Here is a 22,773-nt window from a genome sequence, read left to right on the forward strand (position 1 = left end):
CCCCCAAATCTTGATGTACTGCATTTTAATTTTAATTCAATAAATTATTTTTCTAATTTTATTTTGGTTTCCTCTTTGATGTATAGGTTTAGAAGTATTTTCCTTAATTTCTGAATATTTTCTGTTATGATCAGAAGTATAATTTATGTGGTTTCTATTCTTTTCAGTTTGTCAAGGTTAGTTTCATTGCCCAGAATTCTGGTGACAGCAGTTTTGTTAACTGTTCCCTGTGCTCCTTGAAGGAAGCTGTGTCTTGCGTGGTTGGCTGGAATGGTCCATAGTGGCAGCAGGGCCATGATGGTTGGTGGTTTTTCTGTGTCCCTGTTGATTTTTCATACTTGTTCTTTCAGTGATCGAGGGGAGTGTTGTCTCCAACTAAAATTGTGGATTTGTATATTTTTCCTTTAAGTTCTATCATTTTTTCTTTCTTTCTTTTTTTTGCTTCATATACTCAGAAGCTGACACCATGGTTCCACTGAGGTCTTACTCTTAGCCCACAGCTGTTTGAGAAAATAAGAAAAAAGAAGGTAAAAAAGGAAAGAAAGGAAGGAAAAAGAAGGAAAAGAAAGTAGGCTGTCACCTCTGTCTTGGTCACTTCTTGTTTTCAGTTATCTCTCAGGCTAGCTGACATGCTCTCTTTAGAGTCCTCAGGGAGCTGCTTTATGTGCTTTATCCACTTCAGTTGGAATCAGTGGAGAGGCAGGCTATGGTGGACTTATCCAGCTTGACCCCAGTTCTATTCTGAACACAGTTTTCTCTTTGCCTTGAATTCCCATCTTCTCTGGCCAGATGCTACCCAAGTTATAGGTCTCTACTGATGCTCCATTCAGGAACTTTCCTGATCCCGACAGGGCGGATGCTGGTCCACAGCCTGACTCCCCTGGGACTTCAGCTGCCTGGAGACTTGCTGTCCCCCACTGGGATATAAGACCAGGGGTCTTTTCCAGCCTGGTGTCCCCAGACCTTGTGTGCCGCCACATGGTGGGTGGCTCATTCACTGGTCTTGAGTAAATGATTGTAGTCCAACTTCCATAATCCCTCACTGTAATTTGCCAAAGATTTTATGACTTAGGAGAGTTTCAGCAGTTGAGATTCGTGCCCCATGAGTAGACCCTGGTTGTTGGCTGGTGGTAACGACTTGGTCAGATCCCATGGGTGTTCCTTGCACCTGCCGCCTTCCTTTCCCCACTCCTGAGGAAACCTGTGTGGTTTTCTTAGCAGGTCTGGCATGAAGTCTGAGAAGGAAGATGGGGTGTGCTGATAAGAAATCAAGTCCCACGTCTGCAGAGAGGAAGTGAGTGGTAGCCCTCTCTCCTTACCCTCCGGGGGCTGCTGCATCAAGCACATGCCTTTCTTTTTATTTATAGCTTTGACTTAATTTTTTTTTTTTTTTTTTAAATAAAAAGTTCTGGTCATCTGCTTCTCCTCACTGTTTATTCATTGAACGTTTTCCAGGTGAAGGATGTCTCCCTAGTGTGCAGGACTCAGAGGCTATGGGAAATGGCTCTTGCTGGCTGTGGTACCACTGTCAGCCCGTTGCTGGCTCAAGCCGGGAACCTCTATGGCAGCTTTAGGATACCCACCCTGCTGCCAGCCCCCGTTCTTTCCACTTCTAGGGCCAACACATGAGGTCCCCTGCACGCAGCCACCTGGCTGAGGGGTGAGTGGGGACTGGACACCACTCTGTACTCCACTCGCTGAGTCACACCCTGGTATGGGCGCTCACCACCTGAAGGCTTTTTCCTAACAAGAACCTGGTGCCCCACGGCCAGCAGCAGCCCCGTCTCTTTCCTTTCCAAGTCTGTTACTTGGTGTGAGAGCAGCTGTGAACTGATGAGAGACCTCTGGTGGGGTCCCCCTGTGACTTGGGGTGCAAGCAGCATATGGGAGAGGTGCAGCTGGGGACCTGGCTGCCACCCACAGCCTCAGGATGGAAGTAGGGGAGAGCTCTACAATGCTCACTCTGGCCACGAGAGGCGATGTGCTCCTTGCTGGCCACTTGGAATGGAGTGCTATGAAGAGGACGATAGTCCCCTAATCTGCATCCCAGCCATCGCTGCCCTTGACAGTTGGTATCCTTCATTCCAGTGTTTTATGCATATACATTTACATTTTTATGTGATTTTCTTCCAGCTTAATATTATATCATTAGCATTTCCCATATTGTTAAAACGTTTTTGGATGCTATAATTTTTAATAATTACCCAATATGCCACAATGTATTTAACCAGTCCTTTATTGTTGGGTATTTATAATATTTTTAGTGTTTTTTTTATTAAACATTAAGGCAAACATCCAATTTCCTGGATGAGGAATTGATCAAAGGGTATGCATGATTTTTAGGTTCTGGTTACCACTGCCCACTTCCTTCTAGAAGAAGAATGGAGTTCCTTTGCTTGTTTCTAGTGTAGGCGAGGCTTACGCATGCCCTTCTCCGTCCTGGGGAAGGAGCGAGTGCAGAGAGATGGCTATGTGGGCAGTTGAGGGAGCCTGGGGTCAGAGCCCCAGGGAGGCAGTCAGGGCCGGGAGGCCATCTTCCTTCCAGAGCTGCTGTCCTGGGATGTGGAGGAGGTCCCGGGAATCCTCATCTTCCGGCACACCCTCTCTCAGTACTCGCTGACAGCCCACCAAGTGCTCAAGCATTCAGACAGGCATCCCTGTTTAGTGCAGGCCTGATGAGCACAGAATTCAGGATTTGGACTCAGGTAGGGTTTAGGAATTGGAAATGGACAGTGGGGAGGCAGAAGTGTCCCCAAGATGAGTGGAGAGGGCCCCAAGCTCTCAGAAGGGCACAAGCATTGAGAAGTATGTCCTGTGGCTAGCCTGGTCCCACCGTCCTCCCAAGGGTCGCTGGGACCTGGCCCTGCTGTCTTGGTGGGTCACAGCTATACACACATGCATGCTTCTCTTACCACCAGGTCTCTGCTAGTCCACTGTGTGCCTTGGGTGGGTGGAGCTAGCTTGCTCACTCTCCCCTTTGCCCCGGGGTAGTTCTGTGGGTTAGGGATAGGCCTGTGTGGGGCCAGGGAGAGACTCTTCTCCCATTCAGTGGCTGGGAGGCAGGCAAGCCCATCTTTTCTCCTCCTCCTCCCAGGGGATTGACAGGTGCCCTGGCTTCGGAGGACAGAAAAGCAGGACCAGGGTAACAGTCAGTTGAAGCTGAGCTGGGTACAGGGTATACCTGTGGCCCAGACCAGGTGCACCATGAAGTGGACTCCTTGGTCCCTGTTGACCCTATGCCTCATTAGAGAGACAGAGTCCTCCCCTCATGGCCCTCGAGAGTGGCTGGGCTAGGTAGGGGCTGGGACTTGGGGGCCCCACAGTTTTGAGGCTGGCTCAGTCATGCAGGCCTACACCCTCCTTTTCTCCTGCCCAGAGTAGCGTGGAGCTCCTGTGCATTTTCCTACATTGCTGTTTGAGGGTTGGGGTGCTAGGACAAGGGGCTGGCATGTATGTGTGCACAGGGTCTGGGCTCTCCAGGGCTGGTCTGCTGAGGGGACTGCTTTGTTAGAACCCAATTTTAATTCATGGCACCATTGTAAAGTGAGGAAAACCAATTTTTCACTTGAGAGGATCAGCAACATAGATACATGTGTAATTGTCTATTTCTGCTTTTCTCCCTTTCCCTTGTGTTCTGTATCCAGAATTTAACATCGCAGTCTCTGATGTGTCAATTTCTCTGTGGTATATTCACATTTGATTCAGATTTAGCAAGCACCAATTGAGCAGCTACTCTGCTTCATGCTAGGCAGCCTGGTGAGGAGAACAGCATGGAGGGATCAGGTGCAAATGTCAGGTTGCAGTTTTAATGCTACAGTGGCAATGCCTCCAGCTGGCTGTGTGATCCTGGGCAGGGCACTTCACCTCTCTGAATCTTAGCGTCCTCAGCAGACATGGTAATCTCCACTTCCCAAAGTGGTCACATATAAAGCACCTAGCAGGGTGCACAGCACATAGTAAGTGTTCACTAAATGCTACTTGCTGTCTCAATTTTTTTTTTTTTTTTTTTTTTTTAATAATGAGCACACCAGGGTCACAGTGAGTGGCTATCATGAGCTGTCTTCAGTTTTCCTAAAAGCTGAGTGGATATGTACTCTCCCCAGCCTGGCATCTACCTGATCAAAATGTTAATTAAGTGTCTGTGCTGTCAGCTGAAGCTGTTCTGACCCTGTGTGATGACATAGGTTATCATAACACAGGCTGATCAGAAGCTCAGATGTACAGTCTCCCGTATCTTTGATTAATTTTTAAGAGAGAACTGAATTAATTATTGCTGAGTAAGTGTGGGTGCTCAAAATTCAGGGGAAGATCCTGAAGTGGGAACTTAGATGTCACCGTGGGAACCCCAGCCCAGGACGCCCTAGGAACTGTCCAGGGTTCTGTAATCTGCACGTGGAAAACTAGCCAGTGAATACCTTCAAAGGCAGGACCCACCAAGGGTGGTGGTGGGATGGGCTGGGGATTTCCCGGACTCTTCTGGACAGTGAGATGACATTGGCTGCTTCTCTTGGCATACCTTCCTATGTACCTCCCAGGCCCTGTGACTGGCCCACCAGGACAGCTCCTAGGCTGTGTTGTGGGGGCTCACACCTGGGAAGTCTGTTCTTGGGGGATACATTCTGCTTCTGCTTGTCCCAGAGTGCTGCTTCAGGCATGACCCCAGATAGTTCCCAGGAGGTACAGGAAGATACCCTTCACCACCCCAGCCATGCCCTCCTGCACTGCTCTTGGCTGGACATCCTGCTCCTCTGAGCTATCTGAGGGGCAGTTTTCACAGTCTCTCCCCTGGTGGCCCTTGTGAGCCCCTCGAGTTTGGTGTCGGTGTTCTGGTCCTTGGTGTATACCTGTCAGGGAGGGGCTGGTCTCTGTGACTTGGCCTGTGTGGAGCAGAGCCCTGCCTTAAGCTGGAAAGGTCCTCTGAGGCCTCATGCCGTGAGCAGACTGAGCTCCTGGCCTGCTGGGTGGTCATGTGGCCTGAAGGTGGAGGAAAGTGACTCTTCTTCCTGCCTGGACTCAGTGTGGATCGGGTACAGGCGACCACAGCTACTCTACTCTGGAGGTGGGGAAAGGCTCCAGAGGAGCAGCTGATGGTTCTGCTTGGTGCAGTGGAGGCTTGACTGGCACAGGGTTTTGCAGGATGCACAGGAGTCTGTGGACAGAGGACATGCAGGTGTAGGTGTGTGTGTGTGCTTGGCGTGGGTGCACACACTCAGGAGGGTTAGGAAGTTCATGAACAGTCCACCAGCTAGGTGGTCCTAGCTGGTTAATACATGGCTTCTTCCCAGGCCATTTATAGGTTGTGACCCAGGGCTGAATGCCCCAAAGAGGCTTTGGCCACAGAAACCTCCCCAGGCTGCTCCCAGTGTTGCTTTAAAGCTGGTCCTGGGGTGCCTGAGCTGCCCATCAGTTACACCTGACTGAGAGGAAGGGTGTCCCCCAGCATATGGTTATTAAAGCACACCATCTTTAAGCCTCATTAAGGAGTGTTAAATGCTAATGAATTTAGAGAGGGGTGTCTTGGGGCCTCTGTTTCCTTGGAAACATTTGAGAGCAGGTGCTTTATAACGAGCTGTACCTATTTTAAAAGTGAGCCGCGAGGGCCGCTTTGATAGCTGGGTCTCGGATGCTGACGGGCAAGTGTGAACAAAGCCGCGGCGCCTGCGGAGCGCTCCGTGCTCTCTGAAATATCATTTCTCCGGTGGTTTCTATAGAAACCAGCGGCACCTAGGTAAGAGACCGCCGAGCTCCCGGGTTTCACTTACGCAAGGCGACGTGGGCCCCAGCCCCTGAAGACGGCTGGACCGGCCCGGACCGTGGGCCGGACGCAGGGGCTGCAGCTGCCGGGCGCCCGCTGCTGGGTCTCAGCTGGTCCCCGCTCCGCCTGTTATTTCAGGCCCAGCTAATAAGAAGAAGAATTAACATTTGTGGAGCTAATTCCTCCCCACAGAGCACTTGAAAGAAACTTTTTATTATTGAAACATTTAAATATGTACCAGAGTAGAGAGACTGACTGTTCATGAACTTCCACGCAGCCGGCACTGGTTCAGCAGCCACCTGGACGCTGGCCTTTCCCCTGCATCCGCCGCCCCCACTGGATTCTTTGGAAGCAGATTCCAGAAATCCATCATTTCATGGTAAACCCTTTTGTTTCTTTGAAAGTTAAGGATTTAGAACTTATTATAATGCCATTATCCCTTCTAACAATTGAGCACTAATTCCTTAATACTATCAAATATCCAATTCTGTGTTCAGATTTCCCTGGTTGCCTCTTGATTTTCTTTATACAGTCTCCTTGTTCAACTCAGGATCCAAACAGTTGGTCGATAAGTCTCCTAAGTCTTGTTTAATCTATGGGCTTCTGGCCTACTTTGTTTTCCTTGTAACTTATTTATTGGGTAATAAACCAGTTGCTTCTGCTCCATTTTCCTGATTGTACCCCTGTGGTGTCATTTAACACATTCTTCTGTTCCCTGTATGTGTGGGAACTGCTTCATCCAGCAACTGCTGACACTGCGGCTGCCTGACCGGCACCTGGGGAGCTTGTAGCTCTGGGGGTCAGATGGGTGCTCATCCCTATTGTTGTTTGTGAGTGGTCCCCCCATCTAGGGATTCACTTCCCAGTGTCCCAGAAATAAACAACACATGAGTTCTAAGTTGCCAGTCATTCTGAGTGACTTGGTGAAGTCTTGGGCATCTCACTGTGCAGCATGTCCACACTGCTTGATGCCTGCCCCGTTGGCCTCTTCACAACTGACTTGGGTATCTTTTGCCTGTTTGATTTTATCCTTGTTGGATTCTGAGAGTCTTTACACATTTTGGAATTATTTTCTTATGTTCCCTAGCATTTTGTATTCTAAGAAATCTTTGCATATCTAAAGCCGTGAAGATTTTCTCCTGTATTTTCCTCTAGAGCTTTCGTGGTTTTTGCTTATGCGTTCAGATCTGTGGTTCATTTTCATTTGATTCTTGTGTGTGGTATAAGGTGAGACCGATGGTCATTTATTTATGTTGCCATGTAGACTACTAAGATGTTTTAAGCACCATTTGTTGAAAGACTTTCCATTCCCCATTAGATGGTTTTTGGAGCTTTGGTGGAAAACAAAATTTGTGCATCTCCTTCTGGTCTCTCAGTTTCGTTCTGTTGACCAACATGTTTGGCATTTTATCAGTACTGTCCTCTCTAGGTAACCTTAGCTTTATAATTCTTGAAATTGGGAAGTGTAAGCCCCCTGATTTTGTTTTTCTTTTTCAAGATTCTTCCAGTAATTCCAGGTTTTCTACTTCCCTACTTAGACTTTACAGTCAACTTATCTTCTACAAAAAAAAAAAAAAAAAAAAGACTGCTGGTGTTTAGATTAGGACTGTGTCCAGTCTGCAGGTCATTCTGGGAACAGTGGGCATCTCAACAGTGTTGGGTCTCATGATCCATGAGCACAGTACATCTCCATGTTTTTGGATCTTTAGTTTCTCTCAGTAATGTTTTGTAGTTTCCAGTGTTCAGATACTACATGTATTATATTAAATTTATTCCTACATATTTCATGTTTTTGGGTATTTAATGTGAGGAATTTTATTTTTTATTTAATTTTTCACTTTTTTGTTTAGTATGTAGAAATAATACTGTTTCTTACTTTGTGTATCATGTGACCAAATTCTCTTCTTAGTCACCATAGATTTTTTTCATATACTATTTAGGAATTTCCATTTTTATGATCATGTGTCTATGACTAATACAGTTTTACAGTTTTCTTTTCAATGTATATGCAGCTACTTCATTTTCTTGCTGTGTCACAATGACTAGACCCTTCAGTACAGTACTAAATAGAATTGTTTTGTTTCTCATCTAATGGGACTTTTACCATTAATTATGTTTAAAGATGTCCTAAGTTAGGTTAAGAAAATTATCTTATATTCTTAGTTTTCAGAACATTTTAATGATATATTGATGTTTAATTTTGTGAAATGATTTACTGCATCTACATTTTTCCTGTTTTCTGTTAACATGTTGAATTACAATGATTTTTAAAAATGTTAAACTATGCATTTCCTTTAAAAAGACTTAATTCAAGTCACTAATAATCTGGTAAAAGAGTTTTATATCTATGGAGATTATAGCTTATATTTTACTCCTTGTGTTCTTTGGTTTTGATGTAAGATAAATACTGACTTCAAAAAAGTGAATTGAGGGGCTAGGATTATGGCTCAGTGGTAGAGCACTTGCCTAGCATGTGTGAGGCATTGGGTTTGATTCTCAGCACCACATACTAATAAATAAAGGTTCATTAACAACTAATAAAATATTTTTAAAAAGTGAATTGAGAATGTTCTGTATTTGTATTTTCTGAATATTTGTGTGGGATTGGTGTTATTTTTTCCTTAAATGCTAGATAGAACGCACCAGTGAAGACATCTGGATCCAAAGTTTTCTTTATAGGAAGGAGTTTCATCACACACACACACACACACACACACCCAGTATATATAGGGCTATTATGTTTTTCTTCATTTGTTTTTGTATCTTTTTTTCTTTCAAGGAATTTTTCCATTTCATCTAAATTGTCAAATTTATTGCCCTAAAATTGTTCTAAGCGTTCATTGAAAAAAAAAAAATCTTTTTAGTGGCTATAGGGGCTTTATTCCTTCCTGTCTGTCTGAATACCACACCAATGCCATAATTCTCTAGTCTGAAGAACTTCCTTTAGCTTTTCTTGTGGTATAAGTTTGATGGTAGTGAATCCTTCAGTTTTTGTTTATCAAGAAGATATTCATTTTGCCTTCATTTTTGCCATATTCTACTCTTTATTTTTATATTTTTATGGAAGTACAATTAATATTACAGAAAACACATATTTGAAGTATAATGTTTGACAAATTTATCTTACCACATAACATAAGTAATACAAGTACTATATCGATCACCCTGTTTTTATTACTCCTGTTTTACTTCTAGAAATTGCAAGGTTTTGTGCTTTATATTAAAGTCTGTGATTCACTTAGTAATAATTTTTGTAATGGTGTAAGATATAGATGGAGAAGCTTCATGTTTTTGACTATAGGTGTTCAATATTCCTGAGACATTTATTGAAAATAATATCCATGGAAAATCAATTGACTAAATATGTGTAGGCCTATTTTTGTCCTCTCTTATGTTCCATTGATTTCTTTGGCTACCTTTATACCAATATTTTCATTATGGTATTCTTATAATGAGTTTTCAAATCAGCTGTGTAAGTGTTCTAATTTTGTTCTTTTTCAAAGCTATTTTGACTACTTTAGGTTTGTTTTTTGTTTGTTTTTACATTTCACTTTCACAATCACTTTGAAAATTTCTAAAACAACTAGAGTTGAACTCATAACAGTTTTAAATCTTCCCAATCCATGAGCATAGTATATTTCTCCATTTATTTAAATCTTACATTTCTGTCACTGATGCTTTTTTGTTTTGATAACACAGGTCTTTTAGAATTTTCATCAGATTTATCCATATGTATTTAAGCTTTTGGTGCTATTGTAAGTGATAATTTTAAATTCCAATTTAAAAATGTTTGTTAGTAAAGAAAAAACAATGGGCATTTGATATTCACTTGAATTTTGCAACTGTGCTTAACTCATTAGTTCCGGTTGCTTCTCTATAGATTCTGTTTGATTATCTTGGCTAGATGATCTTGTCATCTGTGACGAAAGGCAGTTTTAATTCATCTTTTCCAATGTGAATGGTATTTATTTATTTATTTATCTCTATATATTTTCTTCCTTCCTATTTTCCTTATTGCACTGGCTCAAACCTCTAAAACAGTGTGGTCTAGAAGTGTTAAAAATGATTTTGCCTTTTATTTTGCGGTACTGGGGATTGAACTCAGGGTCTTGTGCTTGCAAGGCAAGCACTCTACCAGCTGAGCTATCTCCCCAGCCCCTTATTTTTGATTTTAGAGGGCAAGTATCCATTCTTTTTCACAATCACCTATGATGTTAATTATACTTGTTTTGTAGATGTTCATGTGAATTTGAGAATACTCCCTTTCATTACTAATTTGCTGTGAGTTTTTTCCCCATGAATGATTATTAGATTATGTCAAATGCCTTTTTAAATCTCTTTTGAAGTATCATATGGCTTTTCTTTCTTATTCTGTTAATATGGTGAATTTCCTGGGGTGAACTCTGTTGATCATGGGATCCTCCCCTACCTTTTTTGGATCTGGTCTAATTATGTTGCCCAGGCTGACCTCACTTAGACCCTCCTTCTGCCTCCACCTCCTGAGTTGTGGTAACCCCTTTTCATAATTTGGAATTCTGTCATCTACAGTTGTATTTGAATGTTTGCATCCATGTTCATGAGGATTACTGATCTGAATTTTTTCTTGTAATATCTTCATATGGGTTTGGTATCAGAATAATTCTGGCTTCATAGAATGAATTGGAAAATGTTTCTTTCTTTATCAGTTTTCTGGAAGGGTTTGTGTAAAATTGGCATTATTTCTTCCGCGGATATTTGCTTGCTAGGATTGACTGGATCATCTTGGCCTGAAATTTTCTTTTTGGGAAGGTTTGAAACTTTAAATAAAATTTGTTTAGCATATAGGACTATTCCATTTTCTGTTTATTTTTGATTGACTTCTGGTGTTTGTCTTTTAAGTATTTCTCCATTTTTAGCATAACGTTTAGTATGATATTATCTTTTGTCTGTGTAATCTGTGGGCTGTCACTTCATTCCACTCACTTCTGATGTTGGTGACTTGTGTCTCTTCTGTTTTCCCCATCAGTCCAGCTAAAGGATTACAAATTTTATCAGTACTTTCAAAGTATCAGATTTTGGTTTCATTAGTTTTTCTCTATTTCTTTTCTTTTTAAAAAAGGCACTGATTTTCCTGTCTTAATTATTTCCTTTCTTCTTAAATGTGGAGTTTGGTTTTATTTTCTTTTTCTTGTTTAAGTGAAAGTTGAGCTCATTGTTTTGAGTTCAACTGTATTCTTTCACTATTTAATTGGAGCTATTAACTTTTTTCTATGTATTGTACAACTGTTGATATAATGTTTCCACTTTCTTTCATTTCAAAATACTTTCTATTTTGAAATAGAAATATTTCAAAGTATTTCCTTTTTCATTTATTCTTGATTTGTAGATTAAAGTGTGCTATTTTGATTCCAAACATTTGAGAATTTTCCAAATATCTTTGTTATTCATTTCTAATTTAATTCTGTTGTGGTCACAGAACATATACATATGTTTGAGTCTTTTAAAATTATTGGTACTTTTTCAGTGTTCTTGATAAATGTTCTGTGTGCATTGTGTGTTCTGCTGTTGGGTGCAGTGGTCTGTGAATAATCCTATCAAGTTCGTTGATAATGATATTCAAATCTTTCCATACCCTTTCTCCTTCTGATTTGTATACACTAACAGTACTGTACCTGTTGTCCTGTGTATTACAAGTTTTCCCCTCTGACTAGGGAGAAATGAATAATTCCTAGCCTATGTAACGCCTTGTGCTAGGCAAGTGCTCTACCACTGAGCCATAACCCTGGCCCAGAGAGAAATATTTTTTTTTTATTATTTATCACTATCCCATCTAAAGTATTTTGTTATAGCAGCAGAAGCTAAGATGAGCTAGTTGAAATTTCTGACTATAAAGAGCGGACCTATTTCCTTTTCCAGTTTATTGGTTTTCCTGGATTTATTTCAAAGGTCTTTTATTAGCTGCATAAACATTTAGGATTGTTAACCGTGTCCATAACAATTGAATTGACTCTTTTTTTCCCAATTTTTAACAAAACTTTAATAACAGTTTTATTGAGAAATGATTTCCATACAATTTGCGCATTGAAGCACAGTGCATGTGTTCAGTATATTCACAGTCGTGCAAACATCATCACTGCCCAATCCCAAAACACTTCCATTAACCCTAAAACAACTCGGAGCCCACTAACAGTCATGCCCCATACCTCCTCCTACAGTCCTGGGCTCGGCCCGTTCTTACTGATGCATGCAGGTGAACCTGTGGTCCAGGCGGTCCTCCGGAGGGGCGCGGCGCTCCTGCCATCTTTGCTGCAGCAGGCATAATTCTTCACTCCTTTCCATGGGTGAACACATTCCATTTTGTTCCTCCATTAGTCAGTCAGTAAACATCTGTTTCTACATTTGGACTGTTGTGAATTAACTCTTTTATCATTGTGAAAAGACTGTCGTTATCCCTTGTAATAGTCTTTACTCTGAAATCTATTTTGCCTATTATTAACATAAGCATTCCTTGATTGTTATTTGCATGGGTTCCTTTTAACTTTTAATCTACTTGAGTCTTTATATTTAAAGTGGGTTTATTTTAGGCAGCATGCAGCTAGGTCTTGCTTCCTAATTTTGATCATGTCTAACAGTCTCCTTTGAACAAAGGTGTTTATCCTACTTTAATGTGATTATTGATGTGGTTGACTTTAAACCTTAAATTGTTGTGTTCACTAATCTGTTCAGTCTATTATTTTACCTTTCCTTCTCCTAGATTAACTTAGTATTTTAGTGATTTCGTCTTTTTTTTTTTTTTTTTTTAACTTTACTCTCTGTGACTTCGTGTTGTTGTGGCTGTTTTTAGTGGGTGTTTACCTTCAAGTCACATTCTGTCTCCTCTTCCATAAGACTCTTTAAACAGTGCACAGATTGCAGTTTCTCCCCTTGGGGCCTGCATGTGGTGGTTGGTGTGCTTTTTACTTTTTACATGTGCTATAGTACATTATTATTTGTGCCAGAAATAGCTCATCACTTCAAAATATTTTGATAAAGTATTATTTATTTCCTTACTATTCTCATTGCTTTTCAGTCTGATCTGCTGTGGTTTTCTTTGTGCCTTAAGGACCTCTTCTATCATTCCATGTGTTTTTGTCCTTTTCTTAAAAATTAGCTTTATTTATCTGAAAAATAAACAAACTTTTTTTGGGGGGGGGTCTGAGACATATTTACAGTGGGTAAAGGAGGTAGGTCAAGAATTTCCCCCCAATACTTTAAACATGTTGCTTTACTGTCTCTAGCTTTCCTGGTTTCTGATGGGAAATCAGCTGTCATTCTTGTGTTTGTTTCTCTGAATTTATCTTTTTCTTTGTTTCCTTTTAAGTTTTTTTTTTGGTTATTAGTTTCGAGTGATCTAAGTGACGTGCCTTGGTATAGTTTTCTCTATGTTGTAGGCTTATTATGGATTCCTTTTATATCTGTATTTATGGTTTTTATCATGTTTGGCATTTTCTTGATTGGCATTTCTTTTTGTGTCCTCCAGCTCCACCTACCCCCTTTCCAGTCACATTTCTCGTTAGGAGTTTTGGATTTGTTCCACAGCACCCTGGTTGGTGTTCATCCCTGAGTCTTCAGGAGTACCAGTTACTCCTCACATGGCAGCTAATCTGCTCTAATTAGCAGACATTGCTTCATTTCATTTCTGTGTGTTTGATTTGGGTCTTTCCCAAATATCTACCCGTGACCAGCTTTAACATCCTGCTTTCCTCTGTCTTCTTGGCCCCACTGTAGGTCATCTAAATGGTTCTGTTGTTATTTTCTATTCATTCTGTCACCTGATCACCCCTGCGTCTCTACTGATGGATTTCCTTCACCACAGGTGGCACTTCCCTGCTTCTTTCTAGGTCTGCTCTTTCTTTCTTTCTTTTTTTTTTTAAATCATTTTTATTGTAAACAAAGGACTTAAAATCAGCATACTACAGAGATGCAGCCACATCAATGTTCATAGCTGCTCAATTCACAATAGCCAGATTGTGGAACCAACCTAGATGTCCTTCAATTGATGAATGGATAGAAACTGTGGTATATATATATATATATGTGTGTGTGTGTGTGTGTGTGTGTGTGTATACACACACACACAATGGAATATTACTCAGCCATAAAGAATAATAAAATTATGACATTTGCAGGCAAATGGATGAAATAGGAGAATATCATGCTAAGTGAGATAAGCCAATCTCAAAAAACCAAAGGATGGATGATTTCACTGATAAGCAGGTCTGCTCATTCTTGATTGGATGTCTGACATGGTTAATTTTACCTGTTGGGTGCTCAAGATTTGGCTCTTCCTTTACACGTTCTTGAGATTTTATTCTTGGATCCAGTTGTATGTTGTATTGCTTGGAAACAATTTGCTCTTTTTGAGAATTTTAAGCTTTCTTTGGTGGAATCCAAACAGCCATTATGCTAGAGGGAATTTGGCCTCATGTCTGACGGCGATGTACCAGTGTCCTGTGCATTACGAGAGTTTCGCCCTCTGACAAGGGGAACATGGACAATTCCGAGCTCTGAGTAACACCGTGAAGTTGTTTTGTATTCCTTCCCGGCTTCTTCCCTGAGCTTGTGTAGTTTCCTCATATGAACAATTCACCGGCCACTATTGATGTTATATGTTCCAGGGAAAAGAGTGTGAATATCTACTTTCGGTTCCATCAGGTTTCGATCGTGTGTTTTGAAAGTCTGTTGTTAGGTGTATACATATTTGGGATTGTTTCGTCTTCTAGTTAAGTTGACATTTTTATCTTTTCATGATAACTTGTACTCCTGGCAGTGTGACCTGCTCTGAAGTCTACTTTGACTGATTTTACTATCAACCTCTCTAGCTTTTACTTGCTTGAGGTATTTTTTGGTCCTTTTACCTCTGATTTATTTCACTATACTTAAACAGATTCTCACTTTGTTGCCCAGGCTGGCTTCAGATTTCTGGGCTCAGGTGACTCTCCTGCCTCAATTTCCCTAGCATCTAGGGCGATAGGCACACACTACTGCACCTGTCTTTGTTGTGTCTTGTTTGAAAAAATTGAAATCCAGTTTGAGTCTTCACATTGGTGGTTTTAGAAAATTTATATTTAACATAATTACTGATATGGTTGAACTTGGGCCTACCATTTTATTATTATTTTTTTTAACTCTGTCTACTGTTTTTATTTCCCTTCCCTTTTTTCTGTCTCCTTTGGATGATTTCAACATTTTTTATTGTATCATATGCCATGGTGTAAACGAATGTCCCCCAATCGTGCCCATGTAAAGGCTTGGTGCCTGGGGTGGCACTGTTGGGGGTACAGTGGACATGAGGAGGCAGGGCCTGTGGAAGGCCTTAGGTCAGGACTGGGCCCTTGGGAGGGGTTACAGGACCCAGGTCTCTCCTCTCCCTGACTTGTAAAGTGAGCACTCTCTCGCTCAAGCACACTCCTGCCCTCCTCTGCTACCCTTCTAGAGGCCCAGTCCAGTGGACTGCCCAACCTGGGACTTGAATCTTCAGAACCATGAGATAAAACAAACCTCTCTTTACTTTACAAATAGTCTTTGTTAGATATTTCATTGCAGTGACATGAAGTTGAGTAATTTATTAGTTTATCTATTAGCATTTTGGTTTTTAGTAGTATATGTTTAGGTGATTGCTCTAAGGATCTTAATATGCATTCCTAATTTTTCACAATTCTACGTATTTTAATATTTTATCTCTTTAAGTAAAGCATAAAAATTTTCTAATCAGATGGATTTTTTACCCTCTACCCTTTATGTATAGTTATGATATGGAAATGTTTACATAAAGATCTCCCACCCAGATGATTTATAACTTATTTTTGATAGTCATACATATTTCAAATAACTTAGGGAGAGAGGATAAGTTCTAAAACTATTTTCCCAGTTGTTTGCCATTGTTGTTGCTCTCCTTCATCCCAGAAGTGCCATGTTCTTCTGGCAGTGTCCCTTCCACCAGAAGAGCTTCCCTGAGCATTGGTTTTTGGTGAGCAGTTCTGCTGAAGACAAGTTCACTTAGTTTTTTTCCACTCTTAAACGTTTATTTTCCTAAGGGATGTTTTTGCTGTCTGTACAATGCTGGTTGACACTCCTTTCTTTGACTCTTTTCAGTGTTCCAATGTCTTCTGGCCTCCATAGTCTTGAAAGAGAAATATATAGTATTTCAAGTTGTTTTACATGTAATTCTTCATTTTTTTTCCTTGAGTGCTTTTGGTATTTTTTAAAAGGGTTTCAGCCATTTGGTCGTGATGTGCCAGGACTTGGTTTTCTTTGAATTTTCTTCTTTGTGGTTGCACAGTTTTTTGACTCTCTAAATTTATGAGTTTTGCCAAATTTGGACAAATGTTAATTAATATTTGGAGGAAGAGGGAAATACTTGGAGGGAAGGGAAAGGGAGAGAGGCCATTGGGGGTTTACTCCACGTCAGGTCAATGTTAGATTCTGTTCACGTTTAGATATTCTTTCTTTCTTCCTGGAACTTGCTAGGTAGCTTTGATTGCAGCGTCTTCTAGTCCACTCGTTTTCTTTTGCAGTGTCTCGTCTGCTATTAATTCCATCAAAAGTCTTTTTCATCTCACACTTGGCCCATTTCATCTCTGGAAGTTCAATTTGAGTCCTTTTTTATGTTTCTTCCGTGTCTCTATGTACCATGACCAATCTCTCATCTACCTTCGTAGACCTGTGTTCTGGAGTTAGAATGACTTTTAATGTCCTGGTCTGTCATTCATGTCACTGCTGGTGATGATAGCTGGGTGTGGAGGCCATCCTCTGAGTGCTGAGGCTGCTCATTGTTTCTGTGGCCTTCTGTGCACACAGCTAGGACATAGTTTTTTTTTAAGACAAAATACATTGTTGTTTATGCTGATTTTTTTTCAACTCAAATTTTAGATTCCAGAATTTTTATTTTGCTTTGTTTTTTATATTTTTAAATTCTTTTTCGCTGAAAAATTTTATTTCCATCTCTCTTAACACAATTTGGAAGCATATATATTGGCACTAACAATAAATGAATGAGAACAGTTTAAACTTTCTTATTATTCTTTCTGTTCACAGTGAGTATTCATTTAGGGTCTCCTATCAAATTACTGGTTTTCTTTTAATGTATATTCAACTAAGCCTATCTCATTATATTGCTGTGCTTTTAAAGTTTCTTAAAAGGAAAACTATTTGTGTGGTTAACCTGCCAAATCAATATTTGGTTAATTTCATTTGCTTAATTTTGCTTTCACATTTTATAGATTGCTTTTTAAGTTAATTTAATAAAATATGTGCATGAGTCTAGAGAAAGATTTGGCATACTACATCTCATGGGTCCTGTTTGGCCTATGAGCTATTTTTACATGGCTCTTGAGTGCAGAATAGTTTTTCCATTTTAACCAGCTTTAACACATACACACACCATTCAGCAGTGTCTTTATGTGGCCCCCTAAAGTATTGTGGTCTGGCCCTTTATAGGGAAAAAAAAAATCTGTGACCTTTGTTCTTAAACGTCATATCTTCAAAACAAGGGAAATAATGAAAGTTTACCTATAATCCTGTCTCTCCCATTCTGTTCTCTCCCCTCTAGAGAGATTTTTTATTTACTCGTTTTTGTTTCTGGATTATCTTTCCTCTGCTTTCGGTGTAGTTAGCTGGGGTGTGGCCCAGTGTTAGCGTGCTTGCCTGGCATGCATGAGGACCTGGGTCCAGCCCAGCCTTGCAGTGAGTAAGTAGGTAAATAGAAACTTCCCTGGCAGCACACATGCGCTCCTGCCGCCCGCCTGCCACACACCGTCCCTCCCGCCTGGCCGGTGCCCGCCTTCCAGACCTGGACGGACCGCAGGCGTCCAGCCTTCCTTGTTGGATGGACACTGGGCTGTGTCGGTTCTTTATTTTCACAGGCCATGCTGCTTTCCGTGGCCTCGTGTGACTCTGGGCTCCGTGCTTAGAAGTGGGGTTGTGGTCACGCCTGCTGCTGGGAGCCATGCAGGAGTGCCTTTGCTACAAGTGCTTCTGGCAGCGGCAGGCTGGAGCCCAGCCCCAGCCACCTGTGGGTGCATTGGCAGACCTTAGTGTCTTGCCTGAGAGACTGGCGAGGCGTGGTGTCTGGTTGCTGCCCATTTTCTACAGAGCTCTTGGTCCCTGTCATCTGGTTTTAGAAACAGTCGCTGCATTACCATTGGTGACCTTTGGCTCCACTGGAAGTTGTGAATACTCCTTCCATTTGTCTTACTTTACTTTTTATAAAAAAAAACACTTTTTTAGATATTGATAAACGTTTTTGTTATGTATTTATTTTATTTGGTGCACAGTCCAGGCAAGCGCTCCACCACTGTGCCACGACTCCCTCCCCTCTTATGTTACATTTTTGTTATTTATTCATTTGTTTTCTGCCAGCCAAAAGTGTTGTTTTCTCCTTTTTTTTCATTACTATTTTTATGTAGGCAAGTTTACCCATGTTTTCTCTTCCTGCTTGTGGTTTCGAAGTCATAGCTGAGGAAGTTCTTCCAAGTTCCAGGTTCTAGGGAAATTCATCCATGTTTTCTCCCATTTTTAATGTTGTTTTTTTTTTTAACATGTAAATTTGTATTCCTGTTTAAAACGTGTCAACTGGGCACTCCTGACAGTCACCATCCTGTGTGTTGGCTCCTTGTGTGAATGTAAGCCCTGGAAGTGGGCCTGTGCCTGCCCTCCGGGTGGGCTTCAGTGAGGGTTGCCTGCAGCCACGTGTTGGAAGAGACCAAAGACTTACCTTCAGGGAAAGGGAATGGAAGTCTGGGGAGAAGGGACCTGCCCAAGAACTCTCAGCTCCATTCTGGGATGCTAGCTCCTGGCCAGCTCCATAGAGAAGGTTCATGAGCTTCTGCTGCGTTCCGTGTGCTCTGCTGGGCATACCTATGCTGCCTTTGTTAAGCTGGAGGTCGGTTGTTGTCCCACCCTAGAGGTAGGCGACTGAAGAACAGAGAGGCAGTTTACTTACCCAAAGTCACATAGCTAGTAATAGGCCATCAGTGGTCCCACAGCGTCTGCCTAAGCCCTCGTGCCCTCCCACTTGGCTCTCTGTCTCTGTTCATCTGAGAGAGTCCCTCCACCTAGCTCTCACAATGATGCGGTGCTGTGTACACAGTCCTCTGCTCTTCTCCCACCCCCTGGGAGAAGCTTCTGGGTCTTGGAGCAGCTTTCCTTGGCCCACTCTGATTCGAGGGACCTGTGAGTGACTGCTGTCTCCCTCAGGGGTCTTGGAGCCAGCAGCAGAGGCTCCATGTGAGTTGCCACAGCCAGGCTGCCAGGGTATTACTGGGGGCCATAGGCCTTCAGGTTGGTGTATTTTAAGTTACTCTCCTTTCACTCATTCGTTTATCCAGCAGTTAATTTAGCACATCTTACTGATGCCTGCCAAGCGTGCCTTAGAGGGCAGGCAGCAAAGCATCTGTCCAAGAACACGCAGTCCCGTTGTGGGGCTGGCAGAAGGGAGCCCAGGGTCCTGAGGCACCCAGAGCAGCATCTCTGCCCCCTCGTCTTGCGCTTCAGGCATGGGTGCAGAGCACTGTCCCAGCCTTCCTCTTTCTGGGCACTTGACCCTGGGCCTGGAGAGGGAAGGGACGTTCGTGGCACGTGGTGGTTGCTGTGGGCTCCAGGCGGAAGCCACACCTGTGCCCAGAGCGCTGCAGGCGGGGAAGCCACGGAGGCACAGCAAGTCTCACTGGGAGTCAGCAGCAGCCCAGTGCTGCCCAGGTTAGCTGGTGGCCAAGCCGAGCCTTGTGTTTGGGCCATCAGGTGGTTGTCCTCACCCCTGCAGGCATCATAGTCCACCCTCCACTCTCCCCAAGGCCATGTGCCTGCTTGGCTGATGGGACCTGCGGTTGCCAGGAGTCTGCGTGGGGCTCCCTTTTGGATCCAGCTAGTATGGGCTAGGCAGTAAAGACTCGTGCCCTAGGATGGGAGGCCAGTTGGCCATCTCATCAAGGTTGCCATAAAGCTCACCAGCCAGACATACAAACGGTCCCTCTGCTGTCTCCCAGGGACCAAGCAGCATGAAGCAGTCAGTCATGTTCCCTGATTATCACTCCAAAGGCCAGCCTTCCACTGACAGCCACGTTATCGGCAGGGATCGTCCATAACACCGCTTGTTTCCCAGCCATTCACTTTTATGACAGCCCGTGGGTCGGGCCATTTCTGTCCATTCTGGGGAAACGTATAGAGGTTTGTCTTGGGAGGCGGGTGTTGTGTGGGCGGGTCACTCGGGCAGTTCTGTGGACAGCTAGGAGCCTTGGCTCCTAGGCGTTTTGCCCCCTCAGGGCCTTCGCACACCTCTGGGCGAGGGCCTGAAGGGCTCTCAGCTTCCTGCATTCATTCTAGTCCACCCTGCAGGGCCTGAAGGGCCAAGGCTGGTGGGGAGCTGTGGTGGTAGGCCACATGGACGGCATGGTTCTGGCACCGAGCTGGGAGTTGCCCAGCATCCATGGGTGCCTGGCAACAGCTGTTTTCTATGGGCTGGTTTGTTCTGGGGGCTGTTCTGTGTCCACCGTGGAGGAGAAATGTCTTAGTGCACTGGCCACACCCAGGGACATGTGTTGGCCAGGCTTACTTCTCTCCTGGCATTTGGTGCCCAGTCATCTCTAGACTCCCTGCTCCCTCCTTGAAGCTTGGTGATGGAGAGGCTTTGGGAGAAGGGGGAGGGCAGAGAGGCGGGCAAGGCGGCCTTGGCCTAGGGAAATGTAGGTCTCGGGGAGCCCACAGTGCTGGTGTCGCTGAGGGGAGACTGGGCTGCCCTTTTCGACCTGGAGCCAGTAGAGAGAGCATTCCAGAGCCACCCTGACAGAGCCTTGCCTGCTCCCTCCGGTCTCGATAGAGTAAATCGTAACTCTGAGGGGGGTGCTGCTGTTCTTGGAGCTGGGATGTGCAGGTCATCAGAACAGATGTTGGGATTGTGATGTGGGCGAAGTCCCTTCCCAGGGCCTCCTGGACCTGGTGGGCAGAGCTTGCAGCAGTGGCACAGCCCTGGGGCCCCTGGCAGGGCTTGGCGCTGCTCCCCAGCACCCCCTCCGTGAGGCTCAGGTGTGCCTGGTAGAAGGCTGGTGTGTGGAAGAGGCAGGGGCTGCTGCTGCTGCAGCGTAAGCTGGGGCAGCCTGCCTCCTGTCCTGCACTCAGGGGTCTGCAGGGCGACCTCTTTTCTGCTCCTTGACCACTCTTTGGGCTTCAGGGGCCCACCTCGAAGTCACCCTAACTGAAGGCTGCTTCTGAAGAGGCTCAGAGAAGAGCAGTCGTTTGTTGCCTACCTTTGCCCAGGAGTTCGACCCCAGGAACTTAGAGCCAGGAACTGGCCAGTAGGTAACTGAATTTTGGGCCCAAAATGTGGGGAGAGGATCTGCCACACTCTGGGTATGTGACCTTGAGCCAGTCCCTCCCTCCCTGAACTCAGTATGCCTCACCTGGAGTATGGGTCTCCACTTTCTGTCCCTATGTCTAAATGAAGTCTGTGGAGGGCTGCGTTTAATGAGATTTAGCATATGTATTTGAAAGAGGAAAACAAAAAATACAAGTCAAAAATTTAAAAGGTGTGAACTCCAATTTTTTAATTTGTAAAGACAGCTCATTTACTGGCCGGTGGGACTGAGTTGTGTTGGTGCTGCAGCCAGTTGGTGGCACCCTGGGAGCTGGTAACCCTGTGGCTGGTGCTGTGCCGAGGCCTGACTGCTTCCACCGTGGTGACCTGTTACGACAAAATTCAGTGTGAAGTCACGGTCTCCATGTTCGTTAAACGGAGCGCCTTCTTATCTTCACGGCCTCACCGCTGCCCAGACCAGGAGCAGCAGAGGGTACAAGAAGCCCCCCTGAAAAACCAGAGCCACTGCAGGCTGTGCAGCAGGCGTGGCGTGAAATATGGTGGGGATGATGAGAAGATGAAACGTGCCGTCAGAGCTGAAGCGTGCTCAGCAGGTCTGGCTTTGTGGTCAGTCTTGGGGATGCTTGCTCCCTGCATAACTGGTACTCCTCCAGAGACAGTGGTTCGAGACTTTGTGAGCTGGAAATTATGTGACATCTTCAAACATTCTCACAAAATATGACACCGGTGTGATGGGGATCACCATGCCCTTGGTGCCATGAGCAGGGCCTGGACCCTTCTTCAGCGTGTCTTCATGGGACACCTGCTGCTCCCAAAGGGCCCATGTGCTGGGAGAGGCTAGTGCCGCCCTGGACCCACCCATGTGGCAGCAGGGGGGACGCTGTGCTGGGGTTAGGCTCTCACAGGGGAGGCCTCATGGAACAGCTCCCAGGAGCCACCAGCACTGGCCTGCTGGGGAAGCAGGGGCTCCCCCACCCACCGGAGCTTGGGGCTGCTCTGTCACCACGTACATGACCCAGTACCGCTTCATTAAACCTGCCGCCCCCCGGGTGCCTGGGCGGGCACCTGCCCCGGGCTCCTGGACTGCCCGTGTGACCATTGTCTACTCCTGCAGGTGGTGAGAGGCTACAAGGCAACCATCCAGCAGACCCTGGACATCCTCTTTCTCCAGGAAGGCTCCGAGTTCCTGAGCAGCACCGACGCTTCTACCCGGGACTCTGCTGACCGCACCATTATTGCCTGGGATTTCCGGAGTTCTGCCAAAATCTCCAACCAGATTTTCCACGTGAGCAGCTCTATTTGGCATTGTTCTCATTTTGACCCTGACATGTTCCTGTGTCCCTGGTCTATCAGAAGTCCCTGGCCCCTCCTGTGGGAGGGGGTTCGACTGCCTGAAGTCTCCAGGATGGGGCCCAAGAGAGCTGCCTGCATGGCCTCTGCAGGCCCCCAGAGCAGCTCTCCTGTGACCCCATCCCTGCAGGGCACCCGCAGGATGGGGGCGGCCCCATCAGAGAGAGGGGAGGATGGCCCGTGGCCCAGAGACCCTGCCCCCCACCATCAGCCGAAAAACCAGGCAGAAGGGGCATCTGGCCTCCCTTGCTCAGCACCTCTGGTGGGTGACCTGATGGGGGGTTGCAGAGTAGGGGCCTAATTTAGGAAGAACACCTGTGCTAAAGTCACCACCTGCCAG

The 22,773-nt window shown here is 44.3% G+C and overlaps 1 protein-coding gene across 2 annotated transcripts in view; it reads left to right on the forward strand.

The window, feature by feature from the left end:
* Positions 1 to 22,773, forward strand: part of Wdr25 (WD repeat domain 25) — a 134,887-nt gene that overhangs the window by 107,969 nt on the left and 4,145 nt on the right. For both annotated transcript variants that reach the window (XM_047538465.1, XM_047538464.1), the window contains exon 5: positions 22,198 to 22,368. In XM_047538465.1, coding sequence (XP_047394421.1) covers positions 22,198 to 22,368 — 171 coding nt within the window. The remainder of the gene's footprint in view (positions 1 to 22,197; positions 22,369 to 22,773) is intronic.

The sequence above is a fragment of the Sciurus carolinensis genome, chromosome 2, assembly GCF_902686445.1.
Source record: "Sciurus carolinensis chromosome 2, mSciCar1.2, whole genome shotgun sequence".
Taxonomy (NCBI): domain Eukaryota; kingdom Metazoa; phylum Chordata; class Mammalia; order Rodentia; family Sciuridae; genus Sciurus; species Sciurus carolinensis.